Source organism: Parasteatoda tepidariorum, chromosome 8 (assembly GCF_043381705.1).
Source record: "Parasteatoda tepidariorum isolate YZ-2023 chromosome 8, CAS_Ptep_4.0, whole genome shotgun sequence".
In the NCBI taxonomy this organism is placed as follows: Eukaryota; Metazoa; Arthropoda; class Arachnida; order Araneae; family Theridiidae; genus Parasteatoda; species Parasteatoda tepidariorum.
The window spans coordinates 77,064,686-77,085,323 of record NC_092211.1 but is presented as its reverse complement, the minus strand read 5'-3'; the positions used below and the strand labels follow the sequence as shown (position 1 = coordinate 77,085,323).

Sequence of the window (20,638 nt, the reverse complement as noted above, 5' to 3'; positions counted from 1 at the left end):
TTAGTAGGAATAACATTTACCGTGACGCAATGCTAAATCCTATGCCACTATCCACATAAATCAATTATTAATCAAAAATCGATTATCAATTACTTTTCTTTATAGTGCAATAAAATCTGGCGAGCAGCTATTTAAACGATCAAACACTTCGTTTGTTTATTTGTGGCTTGACGTTAGGCTCGCAGAAAATACCGTTCATGGGTAAAATTTAGTAGGAACAGCACAACCTGTGACGTAGGCTATAGTATACCCAATTGGCGATCGAAATGAGCTGCAGGTGGCGTAGAGCAGAACTATGGCAACACTTCACATGCTTTCCCCATTAACGTGTAGAGGGTCATAGAGGAAAGAAGTACGTTAGTTTCTTGATTTTCATATAGATTAAAATCTTTTATGTTGGAAAACAATATGGAACTGAAAACTACATTAAACATAGTTCCAAAGAAAGGCATCACGAAAAATTTGAAAAATATTAAGAAAAGATGAAAATATCGTAGTACATTCCTATGGATGGTGTTTTCTACACTAGGGAACGCTGCAAGCTCGGTACCGCCTAAATTTCCGGGTTACTGCTTCCGTTGTATTTTAAAGCCATTTGGCATTGTTGTGTTTCGAGATTCTTGTAAACAATGTATTTGATTACTTATTACTTGTGTTTACAATGCTAAAAGTGTTAATACTAACGTAAGATGGCGCACAGCTTGCAACAAGAACAAACAGTAATAAACTTATGGAAAGAGGCCAAATCAAGACTGCCAAAAAAGCGAGTTATTCAAAGTCTAGCAACCATGTCACCTTCTTTAATAGAATATAACTAAAACAAATTTTCACTCCAAACTCCCCAGAATTACATAATAACATTAATATCTTATGAAATACAGCAGATTTGAGCTCAGAAATTACCTAATTTTTTTCTTTTATTGAAAACAAAGTTATCCGTTTGAAAACATCGTCTATCAGAATAACATGTAGTAAGCAGCTGCAAACTTTTTAACCGGAACTAGAGTAGGTGCCGAGCTCGAGATTGTTATTGTTTACATTTCTACTGAAAACATCATCCATACAACTGAAAAGAGGAGGAGAGGGAAGGGAGAAGGGCCAAAGGCATGAAACCGGTCTCTCCCCAGATGGCGTATTCGAGCGTTGCGATCGCCAATAATAGTCCGGCAATTTTTTTCGGTTCTTTTAAGAACATAAATTTTTTATTGAAGTTGTTATTATTAGTTTCAATGAAATACGTTTTAAAAGCATAATATGTTAGAAGCATTACTACTGCGATGTAGTTTTTTCCTTGAATTACGTGTCAAAACGAATAAATGTTAAAAACATTTTTTAAAATTAAATGAAGCTGTAAGCTGTCAAACATGTTTTATGTTATTTGATTGGTCTATTTAATTCAAATCAATGACAAATGATTGTCTAATGGATGGATGGTGTTTTCAATATAAATGTAAACAATAACAACCTCGAGCTTCTTACCTGCTCTAGTTCCGGTTCGAAAGTTTGCAGCTGCTCACTTCAGCTTATTCTGCGAGGCGATATTTTCAAACGGATAATTTTGTTTTCAATAAAAGAAATAAATTAGATAATTTCTGAGCTCAAATCTGCAGTATTTCATAGGATATTTATGTTATTAAATAATTCTGGTGAGTTTGAAGTGATAATTTGTTAAAAAAGGTGACATGGTTGCTAGATATTGAAAAAGTTGCTTTTTTGGCAGTCCTGATTTGGCCTCTTTCCATTTGTTTATTACTGTTTGTTGTTGCAAGCTGCAGTGTTAGCATATTGTTCGAGGAGCAAGATTAAGTTTACAAATTTTAATTCAGGTTTAAATTTGAAATTTGGCATACAGGGCCCGGGCACAGAAATGTTTTGGGACCTTATAACAGGACATACTGCTTAAAATTGAACTAAAAAACTTCACATTATCCTTGCTGGAATGAAGATGGACATACATGCGCAAACTCTTCCATTTTTTCTTAATTAAATTACTATTCGGATATTATGTAACTAAGGGCTGGGAAGTGGGGTCATTGCCCGGTATGTATCTACCTTTCATTCCTTGCAATTCTTATTTTGTAAGGATATGTACTATTACTATAGTATTAGTAAGATTAGTCAATCACGTGTCACAGCCCGGTTCTTGATGAAAAAACGTTACGCTGTGCACAGAATATTACCTAAGAGCTCCACACTTCGATTTTATCATGGTTGTATAATAAGAAAAATATCCAAATCTAATATCTAAAGTAATAATAGCCCATTAAGTAGCTCTAGTGCGACGTAAATGAAGTACCTACCTACCTATCTAAAGTAATAATATCCAATTATTTATTTATCCGATTATTTAGCTATTTCCATTATTTTATATTCCGTAATGTTAAATGATTTTGATCACTTATATGCTTTTAATATTTTTTGCACCATCAATCGGTCGTCTTGAATGCTATTCTAATATTCCTCCTTTAATATCCCCGGAGTAATTGACCAATTCAATTATTTGCATAATCTTGCTCTTCAATGTTGTTTTTGGATTCTCTTTTACCTTTTTTGTAGTTATTACAAATTAAATGTGAAGGCTCAGCCAATGAGGTGAGATCGGGTTCGATCCCGGCGATGGCTGGTCGATACGAATTCCGCATCCGGCTTGCACCAACCACAGTGCTGACGAGAAATATCCTCAGTGGTAGACGGATCATGGGTTAGAGTTCCCTTGCCGTCAGGCTAACCGTGGGACGTTCTTGTGGTCTTCCTCTCCATGTAACGCAAATGCGGGTTAGTTCCATCAAAAAGTCCTCAGCGAAGGCAAATTTCTCCCAATACTCGNTATATGAATAAGTTAACTTTTCTAAAAATAATAGATGTATAATTTTGTGCTAAATATATTTGATGAGCTTAGTGACGATGTATATATATATATATATATACACACTGGTTGGGTGAAACTGTAGAATGGTGAGTATTTAAAGAGGAAACAAGTACTTAAAGCAATGCTGCACAAAAGCAGCTTACAGCACTGCGCCTCCCGTCATTACATTAAGTAATTCCAAAATATAGACCAGCACTTGTTTTGCGGTTATTTTATATTAAATTAAACCCGCATTTGTTTGATCAGAAGCAAAGGGTGTGGTCCTTGAAGTTAGTTTTCAAAGATAGGATGTGCACTCTAACATTGATGATCGTATTAAAATTATCAAATATTTAAGAATATTCGGTGGATTTGGACTTTCAAGTTACGATCATATTTGTCCTTGTCATGAAATATCGAAAATGACAGTTTGAGTTCGTATCGAAAAATACATCGATTTTATATAGTAATAGTACATTATTTGCGTCGCACTAGAACTGTCCTATAGACCTTTAGTGACGGTTTGCGAAGGATTATTCGAATACATGCTCTCACAGTTTTCCTCAGCAGAGGAAATGCATCCCCCACTTTGATAGCCCGACAACCTACACTCGAAGTCCACCACTTTAAAGTGGAGGACAGATATCTTAACGAGGACAGATATGTCGCATCCTTGGTCCCTTGGCAGGTTGAACAAAGTGGTCAGCTACCCCCTTACTGATGGCAGCCATTGGTACTTGACTTCTGTGATCTGTTGGGAAATGTGTCTTAAAAGGCCTGGTTTCTTAAGCCAAGCGCCTGTGCGTCAGCGGGAAGTTGACGTACCCCGACGCCATCAAAATACTGTTTTAAAGCTCAGCGTGAGCAGTCGTTTCAACTCAGGCATTATCTTGCATTGTGCATGCGTTAATGACGTAAACAAATTTTAATTTTGATTTTGTAGTTTATTCCTATAACTTTATGTGTTATTGTCGACCAGTGCTTTAGAGGAAAAAAAATGACATTTCAATCTGTAACCACAGATTGTTTTTTAAGCACTGAATCTTTGCAAGATTTTATATTATACAAATTAGGTCATTTTTAATTTCAGAGATTAATTTCTCCTCGAAATCAAAATCTTGGCCGATTTCAATGCTTTGTGTGCTGTTGTCCGCCATTGCTTCTGTCGTTAACATTACGTTGTAATCCAACTGCAGTTGATTCGGACGGCAGTTGCGTTCAAGCTGAGCGTTCGATGACGTATGCTGTCCAACTCACAAATTGACCAATCAGAGGTTAGCGCTCGCTTCAAGCTGACGTTTTGCAACGCCGACCTGTCCTAAGAAACCAGACCTTTACGATCAGTTCAATGTGGGAGGAATGATTTTAAGGAAGCACCTTAATCATTAATGTATCGAAAACTTGAAATTTGCTGGAAATGCAATACTTCTTTAGATTTTTTTTAATTATAAATCTATTTTTACGATAGCGTTTTTGTGAAAGGTAGAAGGTTATGTGTGCAATGTGGCTATTGGCGACGGTCTGGGAATCACCCCTGAAGATGATCCGAAGACATGCCATCACGATTTTGATCCTCTACAGAGAGCATGACTTCCCTGTTTTGGTAGGTCCCGCAGTGGACTGATCGTTAAGACACGGTTCCCAGCAGATCACCGAAGTCAAGTATCACTGGCTGCGGTCAGTGTGCGGGTGGGTGACCACTTGGATCAGTCTGCGTAGGGACCGAGGGTGTGCGGTATTGGTCCTCGTTAAACTGTGCTACCGTAAAGTGCTCGACTTCGCGCTCAGGTCGTCAGGCTACCGAAGCGGGGGTGCCATTCCCTCCGCAGAGGATCAAAATTGTGATGGCGTGTCTTCGGATCATCCTCCAGGATGTTTCCCAAACCGTCGCCAATAGCCCATTGTGCAGCTCTAGTGTGACGTAAATTAACAACAACAACAACAACCCTGTTTTGGTAGATCGATGCGATCAAAGTTTTCACGCACAAGCTCACTGACCACAACCCGTTATGCTTGACTTCGGTATTCAGTGGGGACTGTGTTTTACGATCAGGCCACCGAGGGACGTAATGAGCACACAAGTTTGCATAGTCCTCTTCAGCAATAAAAAATTCTTCAATCCTGGGACCAAACTCCAATCCCTCTACAGTCCCGCAGTGGGCTGATTGTAAAGACACGATTCCCATAAGAACACTGAAGTCAAGCATCACTGGCTGCGGTCGGAGAGCAAGTGGTGACCACTTTTTTCACCCTACCTAGGTACCGATTGTGCGCTGTATCTGTCCTTGTTAAGCTGTTCTACCGTAAAGTACTTGAGTTTGCTAGCAGGTTATCGGACTACCAAAGCGAAGGAGCCATCCCCTCAGCAGGGGGATCAAAATTGCGTTGTCATGTCTTCGGACTTCGGATCATCCTCGGGAATGTTTCCCAGAACGTCGCCAATAGCCCATTCTGCAGATCTAGTGTGATGTGAATAAAATACCTACCTAGCAATCCCTCTACAAAGGCCACAAATCGTCTCTGACTCTTTACAGCAACTTTCTTCTATTATCTAGCCTGTGCTACCGTAAAGTGTTCGACTTCGCGCGCAGGTCGTCGGGCTTCCGAAGCGGGGGTGCCATCCCCTCCGCAGAGGATCAAAATTGTGATGGCATGTCTTCGGATCATCCTCCGGGATGTTTCCCGTCCCGCAGTGGACTGATCGTTAAGACACGGTTCCCAGCAGATCACCGAAGTCAAGCATCACTGGCTACGGTCAGTGTGCGGGTGGGTGACCACTTGGATCAGTCTGCGTAGGGACCGAGGGTGTGCGGTATTGGTCCTCGTTAAACTGTGCTACCGTAAAGTGCTCGACTTCGCGCGCAGGTCGTCGGGCTACCGAAGCGGGGGTGCCATCCCCTCCGCAGAGGATCAAAATTGTGATGGCATGTCTTCGGATCATCCTCAGGGATGTTTCCCAGACCGTCGCCAATAGCCCATTGTGCAGCTCTAGTGCGATGTAATTTAACAACAACAACATCTATTATCTAGCATCAACCATAAGCTTTATTAATGGAAATACAGAGCTATTGGCTAACAAGACTGCTCGTCGCACTTTTCTACAATCTACAATAAAAAGCCAAGCGGTATCACCCTCCGAACGCTGTGCGAAGGTTGGAGGTGGCGGGTTTGAAACCCGTCGTAAACCTGCATGTATTCTGCGTGATGTCCTTCTCTGAGTTGTTCTATCTGTCCTTTAACTTGACAAAGGCTTATAAGTCTAAAAATGAGCACACAAGTCTGTAAATGTATGTAATTCCAGTAAAGCAATAAAAAAAATTAATTACAAACACTAGTGAGTCCTAACTATTTAGTATGCACCTTGGGTACCACCGATTTTAAAGCTTGTTTTCGTTAATTTCAGAAATCAATTATTTTAATTATTTTTTTTTAGTGCTGAATGCAATGTTGGTAGATAGAAATGATGAATCGTTTAGCTTATAATTTTGAATATTTGGTAGCAAAATAAATTTTTTCAATAAATGTTTCTTTTGTTTGGATAAATTTCTGTCCATTAATTCAAAGTACACAAAAAAAATGGAAAACAATAGTCGTTTTTTCTGTTGCTGTTCTTTAAGAAAAGGACTTATTTATACTACACGGTTTGTTTTAGTAAGTATTTTATTTAAAGCATATTACTCTATACTTCATAAATTTCTAAAATTGTGGCTTAAAACATATAAGTGTTTAAATATAAAAACATTTTTGATGTGAAACAATAAGCTAAGTTGGAGAAAAAATTCAACAGAATTCTAAATTAATGAAAAATATCACAGGTTCTGTTGTAATATCGCAGATAGATAAAAATATTTAAGGCAAATTTCAAAATATTAACATTACTCTTTGCATTACTTAAGTTTTAGAATGTTACTTTTAATATTTGTCAGAGATTTTGTGTGTAAATTATAATTCTAAGTTTTTACAATTCTAAGCTCTTCTTGGTTTATATGATTGAAGTCTGGACATAATACAGATGCCGATGCCGTATAATAACATGCTTGTTTGTGATTTTATGGAAACACAAACACAGTTTGATTCATTCATTTGATCTTGATTTACAGATTTTTATTCTATATTTGATGAGTTTTCAAAATGTTTGCTTGAAAGCACAAATATTTAAATATCAAACCATTTTCAATTTGGAATATATAGATATTAATATAGGCATTTATATAGATATATAGTTGTATAGACTTATATAGATATATATAGTTTGGGAAGTGGTAAAAAAAGTCTTCCAAAATTCCAAGTTTATGAAAAATATGTCTTAGTCTCAATTGCAATATAGCAGATAAAAATATTAAAAGTGCATTTCAGAATATTAGCATCAAATCTTGCCTTACTTAATGTTATTTTTCATATTTATTGGAAATTTTACATGGAACTTACAGGTTTTGCGAATCGAATTTCCTTTTTTTATTGTTCTTTTGACATGATTGGATCTAACCATAAATTTAACATGTTACCTATTGATCTTCTGAAAACATATTTTGGTTAACTTACTTGATTAAGATTAAACTTGTTCCTATTGCATCATTTACAATTTTGAGTTTTAAACTCCCATTTCTTTAGTATAAAAACTCGTTAAATAGTTTTTGCCAAAGAGTTTATTTAGTAATAGTGTGGAAAGTGACATTTTTTGTTATCCAATTTTGTATTTATTAATTTAATTGCATTTGTTAACTGGGCATTTACATACAAAGCTTATTATTACATTAAATGTAGCTTATTTGTTGTTTATTAATTATATGTGTTATTGAGCTAAAGACCGTTATATTTATTAATGAGTAAACATAACTGATTCCTCTAAGTAATGACGGAGTAGCATTATGGGGGAAAGTTGAATTAAGTCTCTGAAAGTTGTTTGTAATAAGCTGTTTTATTTGAAAAAAAATTGTTTTTTGAAATTTTTTATAAAATGTTTCAGATTTTTACCAGTTTCTCAAGTGCTCTGTCTATCATGGCGTTTTTTCGTCTAGCTTCTGATGGAAGTCGTAAGTTTAGTTTAAAAGTTTAATGATTTGTTTAAATTATATATATATATATATATATATATTGACACAGTCCCGCAGTGGACTGATCGTTAAGACACGGTTCTCATTAGATCACCGAAGTCAAGCATCACTGGCTGCGGTCAGTGTGCGGGTGGGTGACCCACTTGGATCAGTCTGCGTAGGGACCGAGGGTGTGCGGTATTGGTCCTCGTTAAACTGTGCTACTGTAAAGTGCTCGACTTCGCGCGCAGGTCGTCGGGCTACCGGAGCGGGGGTGCCATCCCCTCCGCAGAGGATCAAAATTGTGATGGCATGTCTTCGGATCATCTTCCGGGATGTTTCCCAGACCGTCGCCAATAGCCCATTGTGCAGCTCTAGTGCGACGTAAATTAACAACAACAACAACAACAATATTGACACAAAATCGTTGTGCTCCTCAATAGGAGTTAGGGAAAATCTCAAAAAGTAAATCCGTAAAATGTTTCGTTTCTGGGAATAAGGAAAATCTTAGTAATTATAATTGATCTGCTAAGTAGGTTTAGGGAAATTTAGCTTTCTCACTTTTAGTTACAGGGATAAACGTTAGATGGTTAATTAATGCATATTTGAACTAAAAATAGATTTAAAGACAGGATGTTATTATTAAAGTGTGAGTTTTGTTTTGAATAATAAATTAAGAAAAAGAATCAGATAAATTAATAACAGAAATTATTAGTTTTGATTATTACTTGTTAGATTTTAAGAAAAATGTTCAAATTACTTTTTAGATAAGCAACAAATGTTATAAAAGCGTTTAAAAAGACCCAGTAATATTTTTATTTAGTTTCTAAAAGTTTGAAACATAAATTTTTTTTTATAGCCACTATTGATGTATACAGGGTGGTCCCGAATTCATAGTACAAACTTCAATGGTAGGTACAGGACATTGTAACAATGATTTATTGTATAGGAATGTATAGTCGCAAGTGACGTGGTGAGGCGTAAACTGGAGAAATAACGGCCGAAAGGAAAAACAAAGATTTTATTGAAAGCGTTGTTGACAAGTGTCATGTTTACAGTAAGTGTTCAAAATTGCGTCCACCAGAATCGATACATGCTTGACAACGTCGGTGGAGCCATTGGCGTACACGTTCAAAGATGCCTGGTATTTCACGCACACCTGCAGCAGCTACAGATATGCGAGCGACGAGATCCTCATCTGAGTCAACTGGAGTCTCATAAACAAGATGCTTTAGATGTCCCCATAAAAAGTAATCGAGGCTCGATAAATCGGGAGATCGGGGTGGCCAAGGGATTGGTTCACCACGCCCAATCCATCGAGCACCAAACTGCACACTACTGCCCTCTACCGGCAATGATACCAACCGATCACTCCATTTCTCTTTCCTTTTCTTTCCCCTGTTCACGCCTCACCGCGTCACTTGCGACTATACATTCCTATACAATAAATCATTGTTACAATGTCCTGTACCTACCATTAAAGTTTGTACCATGAATTCGGGACCACCCTGTATAATTTAAATAGTACTCATCCGAAACATACTTGGTAGGTTTTGTAGCATAAAGAAAAATATTTCATATTTTGAATTAATTTATACATTCGTATTTGCTTCGAACCTGTCATGTAAATGAATTAATTAAAAAAAATGCTAATAAACTTGATTATTATTTATGAACGTATTTTCTTGAGTCACAAAATCATTAACTTAACCTGTTGCTTACGGCACTTAGCATGATAAGGCCAATCTGGTATAGCAGTAAAAAAAGGGTTAATATAATTTTTGTTTCAGCAGTACAAAAAGGGTTAATATAATTTTTTTTGACTGAAATGTTTAATATAAATGCAGAACTTGGAATATTTAATGATTACGCAACTTGGATTTGGAACTATTTGTTATGTAAAAATAAGTCTGGAATATTATAATAGAAAAATGTTTTCAATTTGTTGGATTTTAAAACACCAATCTTCTTTAGAGAATTTTCTGTTGTTATAAATATCCTTTTTCGATAAATAAATTCCCTTAATTTAGAAAAAAAACAAACTAATCCATGCTCTTAAAAGAGATATGAAAACTTTAATCAAAAGCATATTTTGTGTAAATTCATCATGCAGTTAAAAAAACGAGATTGACAATTTTATTATGAAGTTATATATTTACACCTGAATTGATTGTGTGTTCTTAAAAATAAATGAAATTACTACGAAATATTTGTTGAAATTAAAATCTTGATGTTGGATTTTAAACTAATTTTTAAAAGTTTAATATCTCTTTTCACAGAAGTTCGGGTACTTTATTTCTTGATAGCGTGTTATTCAGTATTATACAGTGTCATTTGCCGAGGACTGATCAGAGGTGTCGAAGAGGTAATATTTTTTAAAAGTTCTTTTTGTGAAAGCATTGCTGTGAAATTTTATTTTAAAGCCGTCGTTGAACAGTCGACCCAATTTCGGGTTTACGGCTGCTCATGTTCTATTCCGTAGCCTTGTAATTTTGAACCTAATCCAGAAGACAAGGGAACTCCTGGATCAAGTATTGGGCAAAATTTACCTTTGATCATGATTTTTTAAGGGAAATAACCAGCATTCGCGTTACGTGGTGAGGAAAACCACGATGCTAGGCTAAGGCTAGGAGACTCAAACCCATGATCCGTCTACCACTTAGGATGTTTCATGTCAGCTTTGTGGTCGGTGCAAGCTGGATGTGGAATTCATATCGACCAGCCATCGCTGGAATTCGAACCTGGTTCACTTCATTTTAAGGCGAACGCTTCACCACCTGAGCCATCATGGCTCATTGCTGTGAAATTAAAATAAAAGTTTACAGTATTACGCAAAAATATACTAGTACTCAAAATTATGAGAATTTGTAGATTCTGCCAGTTTCGTACCGAGCCCGTCTAATTTAAGAAGACGCTATAGCGCGGGAGAAACCTTTCCTGGCAAATTCTATATCACCAAAGCAAGTAATTTAAAATAAAGAAAAAGTACTCTCTGATAAATCTAGAGTAAAACCATATGAACTTTCAAATGCAGTAAAAAATGTTTTTAAAATACCAAAATGCAAACAAATTATGACAGGATTATTCGGGATTATGCAATGGAGAAGTAANCTACGAAATATTTGTTGAAATTAAAATCTTGATGTTGGATTTTAAACTGATTTTTAAAAGTTTAATATCTCTTTTTACAGAAGTTCGGGTACTTTATTTCTTGATAGCTTGTTATTCAGTATTATACAGTGTCATTTGCCGGGGACTGATAAGAGGTGTCGAAGAGGTAATATTTTTTAAAAGTTCTTTTTGAGAAAACATTGCTGTGAAATTTTATTTTACAGCCGTAGTTAAATGGTCGACCCAATTTTGGGTTTACGATTACTCATGTTCTATTCCATAGCCGTACAATTTTGAACCTAATTCAGAAGACAAGGGAACTCCCGGATCAAGTACCTTCGATCATGACTTTTCGAGGGAATTAACCAGCATTCGCGTTACGTGGTGAGGAAAACCACGATACTAGGTTAAGGCTAAGAGACTCAAACCCGTGATCCGTCTACTGCTTAGGATATTTCATGTCAGCATTGTGGTCGGTGCAAGCTGGATGTGGAATTTATATATACCAGCCATCGCTGGGATTCGAGCCCGGTTCACTCCATTTTAAAGCGAACGCACCATCACCTGAGCCATCATGGCTCCTTGCAGTGAAATTAAAATGAAAGGTCACAGTATTACGCAAAAATATACTAGTACTCAAAATTACGAGAATTTGCAGATTTTGCCAGTTCTGTACAGAGCCCATCTAATTCAAGAAGACACTATAGGGCGGGAGAAACCTTTCCTGGTGAATTCTATATCACCGACATAACTAATTTAAAATAAAGACAAAGTACTCTCAGATAAATCTAGAGTAAAACCGTATGAACTTTCAAACGCTGTAAAAAATGTTTTTAAAATACCAAAATGCAAACAAATTATGACAGGATTATTCGGGATTATGCAATGGAGAAGTAATTTTAAAATAATTCATTTGCATTTTGATATTTTGAGACCATTTCTTCTGCGTTTGAGACTTTATGATTTACTATTAAGTTTAATTTAACTCACTATTTTCCTAAATTTCAGATTTTAAATTATCAATCGAAATATAGCGGAATCTTCCATGAAAAGTTTCTCCGCAACTAAACGTTCTCTTAAGAAGACGCAATACCACGGAAGAAACTTTTCATTGCAAATTCTGCATTCCCTCCATAACTAACTTAAAATTTAAGAGAAGGAAAAAGTTAGTTCAGGCAAACCTAGAGTTCGCTACGAAGTTTCAAATATTTAAATTTTTTTTTAAAAATATCAAAATGGAAACGAATTATTGAAAGAGAATTTCCTACATAATCCTAAGTTATCTTCTCGTAATTTGTTTTTCTTGTGTTATTTCGAAATTTTTTTTTTCAGTATTTGAGACTTCATGACTTACTCTAGATTTGCCTGAACTCATTTTTTCTGTACTTTAAATTTTTATTTACTATGGAAGTAAAAGAGAATTTGCGAGGAAAAGTTTCACACCTGGTATAGCCTCCTCTTAAACGAAATTCGAGGATCGCCACCATAGTTTGAGGATAGATACGAACAAGATACATACAAACAAAACAACCATTCAGAAGTTATAATACATACGCATGATGGTGCATAACACTAATCTGAGTCTCACGGTATAAAATAGTAGCTAAAAAATCGAAAAAAAAGATCAATCGAGGAAATGGTCTTTGTCCTATCTATTTTCAATGATATACATATTTTACACTATAATTCTCAATAAAGACAGTTTAGGTGTTCCTGTGACACTTGGTCCCTCGTATTCAGTAACGCTGTTTTCGAGCCTGATTGATAGCGGTAGGGGTAAAGATATGCAATAGCCCACCCGAGATCACCCTCCGAGACCAGGTCTTATAAAGTTTGGAGATCCAGTTGGCCGATCCATCTGGCGAATATTTTAACAACTCAGAAATTTGTCATTTAATTTGCCACTCTCAGAAATCAACGCCAGATGTGGACGCGTACTGTTGTCCATTTAACATGGTTTTTCGAAGATCTGTTGCCATGGAAAATAACAAAGTCACAGTTTAAGTACCTTGCAATTAAAGCAAGGCAATGATTTTAAACTATATATATCATCTTGCCGTTAAGAATTATATGGGCTTCAGGACGGACCAATAACTTAAATATTTTAAAAGTTATTAAAACATTTTTAAAAATGAACAATTTGGTGACATTTTCCCACCTAGAGGAAAATTATCAAAATGACTGCTTTATTCTCAGTTTTTGCAAATTCGTATGAGTTTTTAAATATTGAAAAATTAGATCACAAGCTCTTTTCATTTTTATAAAATTGTGGCTTTTCTCCATTTTGCCGTTTTGTGCCTTTTTCAGAATAAGCATAGACAGCGCTGGCTTTAGATAGGCTAAGATTCACCTAACAGTCATGAGTAACAGTTGCAAACTCAAATTAGTAATTTAATTGCATATTATTTGCATCATTTCATACGACGAAAAACAGCCTTAAAAGAAATAAAGACGAAGTGTACCCCTGAGTAAGCAAACACTACACTCCAGTCTTCAACCATAGAACATGCTTGGAGCACTATGGAAGCCCAAATCGTAACCGCCAACAGCCTTATCTACAACCATTCTAGGCCTGAAAGCAGTTTTTTAAAGAGTGGGGGCAAATTGCCATAGGAACATCTAAACTATCTTAATTCATGTCTGAAATCATGGTATTAGGTGTGTAATTCATTGAAAATGGACTGGGAGGGAAGTATACTTCTATTTTTTTGTTATCACTGCTTCATACCGCCCGACTTCGACGAGAGTTATGTACAATTATAATGCGTTTATATTATTACTGATTAACAGTCATTTTGTTTGCATTATAACAACCTATTTTAAATCCAAATTTCGACCTAAATTAAAAAAAAACAAACATTGATTCTGGAGATAATTGACGAATTCTGAACATTCTCTTTATTTGAATTACCTGTGTATGACTCAATTTTCCGCGGCTGTTTACTTCTGGAAACGGTGAGAAGTGAATTATTAAATAAATAGTTCTTCTTTCAGCACATAATTAGAAAACTAATTTAGGATTGAGTTGACCTATTTGCTTCATTTTTTTGAAGACTAAGCGTTATTACACTGAAGATTTTAATATTTAATTTAAATTTTTAGGAACGGTGCGATAAGGTTTTATTGTGGATTGGATTTACTGCTGTGACTATAGGATTACTAATGACCGGATCATTTTACGAATTTGCAAGTTGCTGGGCAAGTCAAATTCTAAGTATTCAACATATGATAATATTGCTAATTGGTATGGTTGTTATAAATTTGTTTTATTCGTTACAAGTAAAATATAGTTAACATATTTTTTTAAAAAAATTCTTATTCATTGTGTCTTACACAGTACCTTAATTTAAGTTTGTTAATTCTATTTTATCGAATCTATTCTTTTTCTGTTAAACAGGCTTATTACTATAATTCATTTTATAACCGTCGTTGAATAACAGATTCAAATTTGGGTTAAAGACTTTCAGTTTTCAATTCCGTAGCCTTGTAATTTGTAACCCAATCCAGAAGACAAGGGAACTCCTGGATCAAGTATTGGGCGAAATTTGCCTCCGTGGAGGACTTTCGATGGAACTAACCCGCATTTATGATATCCTCATTGTGTTGGAAATAACCCGCATTCCCCGGACACTGAGGGGAAAACCATGAAAACCACCCACGGTTAGCCTGATGGCACAGGGGTTCTAACCCAAGATCCGTTTACCACTGAAGATATTTTACATCAGAACCGTGGTCGGTGCGAGTCGGGTGAGGAATTCGTAACAACCAGCCATTGCTGGGATTCAAAAACGGTTTACCGCATTGGAAGGTGAATGCTCTATTCCCTGAGCCACCACGACTCAGGCTTATCTCTATATAAGATGCTCCGTAATCATTTCTCTTAATACATAGTTTAATAATCCTTGTCAAATATGATGTCAAAAAGAGAGCACATTCAAGCATCGCTGATTAATATTTTTGCTTGACGAAATAAAAACGTTATCAACATCTACCGAATCACGAGTGGGACAGGCGGAGTGAAAACTATCAAAACCAGTTCGGTTGCAATATGAAATTTGGTGCTGTTTTTAATAATCTCTCTTATTTATTACTACTTTATTTTGGATGAGTATACTTAATAAACCTAATTTTTGAGGAAGAGATGAAAAATATTCAGGTGATAATTTACGAAATAGCCAGTGTATTATAAATATCAAAATTTTAAAAATTTCATTTCTGACACACGTAAGTTGATAAAAAAATAATTTAATTCGCAATTTTTACATGAAAAATACATTAAACTATTTACAAAATTTAAGAATAAGTACTTTTTAATACGCTAAAGAGATGCCAGAAAAGCACGAGTAAACAGATTGTAACATTTTAAATTCATAAATATGGTTATATTCGTTCCTAAAAGGAAGTATTCTAATATTATTTGGTATTTATAAAGCTGCTAAACGGCTTTTTATGTAACAAATGCTATTTTGTGTAATTATTTTAAAGAAGCATTTTTAGGTTTGAAAAACAATAATAAATGTAAAGAAATGTGACCAAAACAGATATAAATACACGAAGTAAAACTACGTAAATTTTTTTCGAATAATTAACGAAAAATTCATATCTATTTAAATTTATAAGAAATTGGAAAGGGGAAAAATTATAAAAACTGGGTTAATTTAAATGCCATTTTTAAATTATTGTTATCGATATCAGTTCAAAGAAATTTAAATAAAAGGATAATTTGATTAATCTGTTCCAAATAGATACAAAAATATTGTATCTCTATTTGGAACAGAAATTATGCAATTAGTTATAAGCGATTGTTAGACGTAAAAACTGTTTTTTTTAATACTTTTCTTAACGTTTTTATACATTCGTCTTATATCACTTTTTTTACATGGATACATCATACAAGTAATGATTAAGATTTTTTCTCTTCTTTTGGTTGGATTGGAAGTTTTATAGCGATTTCCACTTTAGTTTTAGATCAATGTTAAAAGTACACGATAATATACAATGTAAATTTGTTCAGTAAAATTATTTTAAAAGATCACAGTGATTTATTTCATGTTTTGCCTTATTCAGTCCAACTTTGATGAGTTACCTTCAAAAACTTGGATGCTTTCATTTGCTACTGTTTTCTTACTCATGGCGTTTTTGCTAGTAAGTTTTTTCCTATGTTTGAAAGGATATTTTTAATTTCTTCTTGCGTGAACTTTTGTATAGTTTAACTAAAAATATTAACAATGCTTGCAACAAGTTTATTTAGTTACTTTCTCAATGTCATACTTCTGCATTTATTACAGGCATATTAGATCAGTTTCCGATATGGAACATTTGGAACATACTCCAAACTGTTCCGATGACGTTGTTCGAAAACAAACTGAAAAGTTTTAAGTAGTTATCATCTTAAGAGAAGAGTGGAGATATTCTTCCCTTCTTTTGTTATAAATAAATGATTTTGAGAAGAATTCAAATGTTTTGAAAACAAACTTTTTATAATAAAACAAAATATTTTCCAACGCTGCATTGACAGTATCTTTTTTATCAAAATAAAAATACGTTTAAAATATGCATTTGGAAATTGAGAATCTGATAGGTTCATTTAAATAAGAACAATTTTATTACATTCAGTAGGAATATTTCCTAAGTTCGTAAAGATCGTGAATTGTATTTCATTATTCTTTAAGATTTTAATTTTATTACATCAGATTAATTTTCCGAATTAAGAAGAATTATTTAAAACATTTATTTATGTGGAAATTATGAATTGAATCAATCGAAAAATCAACAATTAAAAATTAAAAAACGTTAACCACCAAACGAAAAACTTCTCAAAAGTTGAACATATGTAGAGCGGGCTCAAAAAGTTCCATGTCGTGGAACATATTCAATGGTTTAAAGGGAAGCAACTCTGTTAAACCTATTTAAAAGTTTAAATATTTCAAGGAGCTTATTTAAAATTACTAACCAGCAAAGTTTTATGATTTTATGTTGAGGTAAATTCAAATTATGTATATCCAAATTATATATTTTTTATGTATTCAAATTATATTTAAATATATGATTATTATGAAACATAAATTAACAGAATAACATAATTTTATGCCTATATCTTGTATAGGAATCAATTTCGAAAATAAGTGTAATTGGCTAAAAACTCAGGCGATGTTTTGCACAAATAGTTAGAAAAAATAAGACGATACTTTGTACAAATAGTTCGCTTAAGAGTATCACTATTTGGAACAACAAAGCAAGTGAATTTTAAAATAAAAAAAAAATCTTTATACCCAATTGACAAAATAAACTAAACTTAATACTAAAAAATTAAACTTAAAAACTATATAGCACTATACTATTAAAAATTATTCATTTTCATAGTTTAGTGATGACGTTAGCTCAATAATTTTATTAGTTGAATTAGATCTCTGAATAATAAAAGTTATACTAAATGCGAAAATTAGAATTGACTGTATTCTGTAAAAACGGAGGAATTTATCTATTAGCAAATAAGTTTTATTGTGTCTGATGAACGACGTGTGCTAAGGAAAAGATATATTTTCGTTTAATAGAATATGAACGTTTGCTTGACTTTTAACTTTAAGTAAAAGCACAGTATTTCTCCATAATTATTAGTTTATCATATTCGCCAGAAATCTCACAGGACTTTTTTTAATGCATCTAAGTTAGTGTACGATTTTTTTAACAATTATCTGACACATTCTAGCTGTAAAACTATTTGCAAGTTATTAATTTTGTTTTTATAATTTGCAGATGTATTTTACTTGGGGTGCTATATTATTCTGGACATATTTACATTCTAAAGAAAATCAAGGTGTGTATTGAAAATTTAAGGTTGCTCAAATGAAAAAGGGGACAATTGTGCTTGTATCAGAAATATAATAACAATAGTAGCCCCATTACTCAGGGATTTAATGAGAGGTAATAAGAGTGCCCACAGACTGCGTATGTAACGAGAAAGTTTGTACTTTCACATTGCATACCGCATTTTCACGTACGAAAAATTCGATGCCCGACACTTACGACTGATCAATCTCGGTACTTTACAGAGCTTGCGCAGAACGTTAACGCGTGGTATACTATGTAATAATGCAAATTAATTTTACTAATCTACAACCATACAATTTTTATTTACACTACTAAAAATTGTTTAACTATCAAATTAAATCAGATTTAATTGGATACCAGTAAGCTACGTCATGCGAATGTGCAGAATCTGAGACGAGTGAGTAGCTTCTGAATCGACAAATGCTCTGATTTACCCACGATGACGTCGCTTTCAGGTATTCAATTAACAAGTTTGGAAGTTAATCTAAATTTCATAATGTAAATAATAATGTAAATTCAGGCCATTTAAAGTAAATGTAGAATTGAGCTAAGAAAAGGATGCGTCGAGAACAGAATGTGCAATAGTATGATTTGCAATGGTAGAAGATGACTGTGTAATTTTTTTACTCATGTAATACAAAATGTTGCATAAATGTCATAAGTCCAATTTTTTGATTACCTTTTAATTCATCAGGACTTACATAGGATTCATTAATTGTTTGCATGTATCCAATTAGCAAGTTTAGAAGTTAATGTAAATTTCATAATGCAAATACAAATTTCATAATGCAAATGTAAGTTTCATAATGTAAGTGCAAATAATAATGTAAATGTAAATAATAATGTAAGTGTAAATAATTATGTAAATAATAATGTAAATAATAATGTAAATAATTATGTAAATAATAATGTAAATAATAATGTAAATAATAATGTAAATAATTATGTAAATAATTATGTAAATAATTATGTAAATAATTATGTAAATAATTACGTAAATAATTATGTAAATAATAATGTAAATAGTTATGTAAATAATTATGTAAATAATAATGTAAATAATTACGTAAATGTAAATAATAATAATGTAAATTCAAGTCATTTAAAGTTAATTTAATGTTGAGCTAAGAAGGATGCGCCCAGAACTGAGCAACATGAAATAGTATGATTTGTGGTGGTAGAAGGTGCTTGTGTAATTTTTTTTACTCGCGTAAGACAAAATGTTGCTCAGACGTCATAAGTAGCATTTTTTTTATTATCTCTTGATTCATCAAGTCAAGAGTAACAAAAGATTCATGGGAGATAGTGGTGCTTACTTGTGTTGCGTTCGAGTCGATTCGATGTCTGACCCTTCATTGAAACTTTTACACTATTTTTCCACAGCATTTTGTTCTTAGACATTGTTTGTTGTAATCAAAAGCTATATACTAATATGTTTGCTATATAAGCAATCATTTGATGATAAATGTTCTAGTTACGCTCACCTTCTTCCACTAAAAATTAGATTATTGCGTGTACTGGACTTAGCCATCTTAGCTCCACTTTATCACTTTTAGTACTCTCATGTTTTAGGTTATGCGTAATTTGAGGTTTCTTTCTTTTCACTTTTGTGTATAATTCTGAAAAGTAGTATCGCTATCGCTATTGTACTTCTGACTTTTCATTTAGGCAATCCTCATATTTACTAAAATGGCAACTTTTTAGAATGAAAAACATGCATGAAAAAATTGTTTTTAAAGACATGAAATCCTGATTTTAACGCATGTAAAATAAGACAAATATGAACTTCAAAAATATTGTAAAATATAAAGTTTTCTGATTTTTATTTAATTTTATTTGCAGGAGCAGTTTGAGTATTGTTTAATGTGATAGTGATGGAATTGGGTAATAACAGTTCTAAGTTCTCCGAAAGTTTCCCGATATTTTTTACGTACATTATCTGTATTTTTACTCATTCCGTTAACTTTTAAAGTTATATATTTTGTTCTAAAAGTAATTACTGACAAAAGCTAGATGAAACTGTATTTTAAAATTTCTATGAACTATAATGTATTTAAAAATTACTAGGTGTTCTTAAATATTAGAATAGTTCTAAGAACATTAGTTTTTTTTTACATTTTACTCGAACAACTTTATTTACTTTAACGCAAATGTTATGAGTTAAAATTAAAAATTAATTTTGATATAAAAAAAGGCATTATTTAATGCATAATTTAAAAAAAGTTAAAATGTTTATGTAAATATTAAAGAGCCAAAGCTAATTAAAAGGTATTTAAATGCTGATAACTTGTAATAATAATTGGAAAATTAATTTCGATTTTTATAAATGGTTATAATTAATGCAACATTTGAGAAAAGCTAAATTCGTTATAATAGTGTCTATGCTTTTAATGGTAACACGACTACGGTTTATAATTAAATACTATTTTGGCCGTAAAAATAGTCATGTATAATATATACCAAAAACAGAAAAGGAATAGTTCATATAACCAATATAAGATGCATTTTTACTTTAACTAACATTAATTGTTTGGTCGTTAATGAATTAATTCTGAAAACTTCGTAATATTTTGTAATAGGATTGAATAACTTAATTTACATAGACTTTTATAGGAATACTTAATCCTTCTATAGAAACATTCAATATTATATAATAGATTACTTTTCATTTGATCTTCAATAAGTTTATATAGAATATGAAGCAATAAAGGCAAATTGTTTCATAATTTCTAAAATGAAATGTGAAGCGTTTTTACTTGTTTATTCTTGTATGTAAGCTTTTAAAATGCTTAAAAATAAAAATTTTGTAATTTTA

The 20,638-nt window shown here is 33.2% G+C and overlaps 1 protein-coding gene across 8 annotated transcripts; it reads left to right on the top strand.

The window, feature by feature from the left end:
• The first annotated feature begins 5,935 nt into the window (after positions 1–5,935).
• LOC107449882 (uncharacterized) lies at positions 5,936–20,638 on the top strand. Of its 8 annotated transcripts, none has more exons than XM_043038685.2 (7): positions 5,936–6,135; positions 7,815–7,881; positions 11,073–11,158; positions 14,095–14,190; positions 16,060–16,137; positions 17,749–17,809; positions 19,666–20,638. In XM_043038685.2, exons 2-7 carry the CDS (start codon positions 7,848–7,850, stop codon positions 19,674–19,676), a joined length of 366 nt encoding a protein of 121 aa, XP_042894619.1. In that variant the 5' UTR covers positions 5,936–6,135; positions 7,815–7,847; the 3' UTR covers positions 19,677–20,638. The 8 variants fall into 8 exon arrangements, with proteins under 8 accessions (XP_042894619.1, XP_015921036.2, XP_015921032.2 ...); XM_016065550.4 differs by lacking the exon at positions 11,073–11,158 and adding an exon at positions 10,161–10,246 and having other exon boundaries at positions 5,997–6,135; positions 19,666–19,809; XM_016065546.3 differs by lacking the exons at positions 5,936–6,135; positions 11,073–11,158 and adding exons at positions 6,169–6,499; positions 10,161–10,246.

Coding starts and splice junctions, on each gene's coding strand:
- LOC107449882 (XM_016065546.3), top strand. CDS start 6,425: ATGGAAAACAATAGTCGTTTTTTCTGTTGCTGTTCTTTAAGAAAAGGA. Junction 7,882..10,160: donor TCTAGCTTCTGATGGAAGTC/GTAAGTTTAGTT, acceptor CTCTTTTCACAG/AAGTTCGGGTACTTTATTTC. Junction 16,138..17,748: donor TACTCATGGCGTTTTTGCTA/GTAAGTTTTTTC, acceptor TATAATTTGCAG/ATGTATTTTACTTGGGGTGC.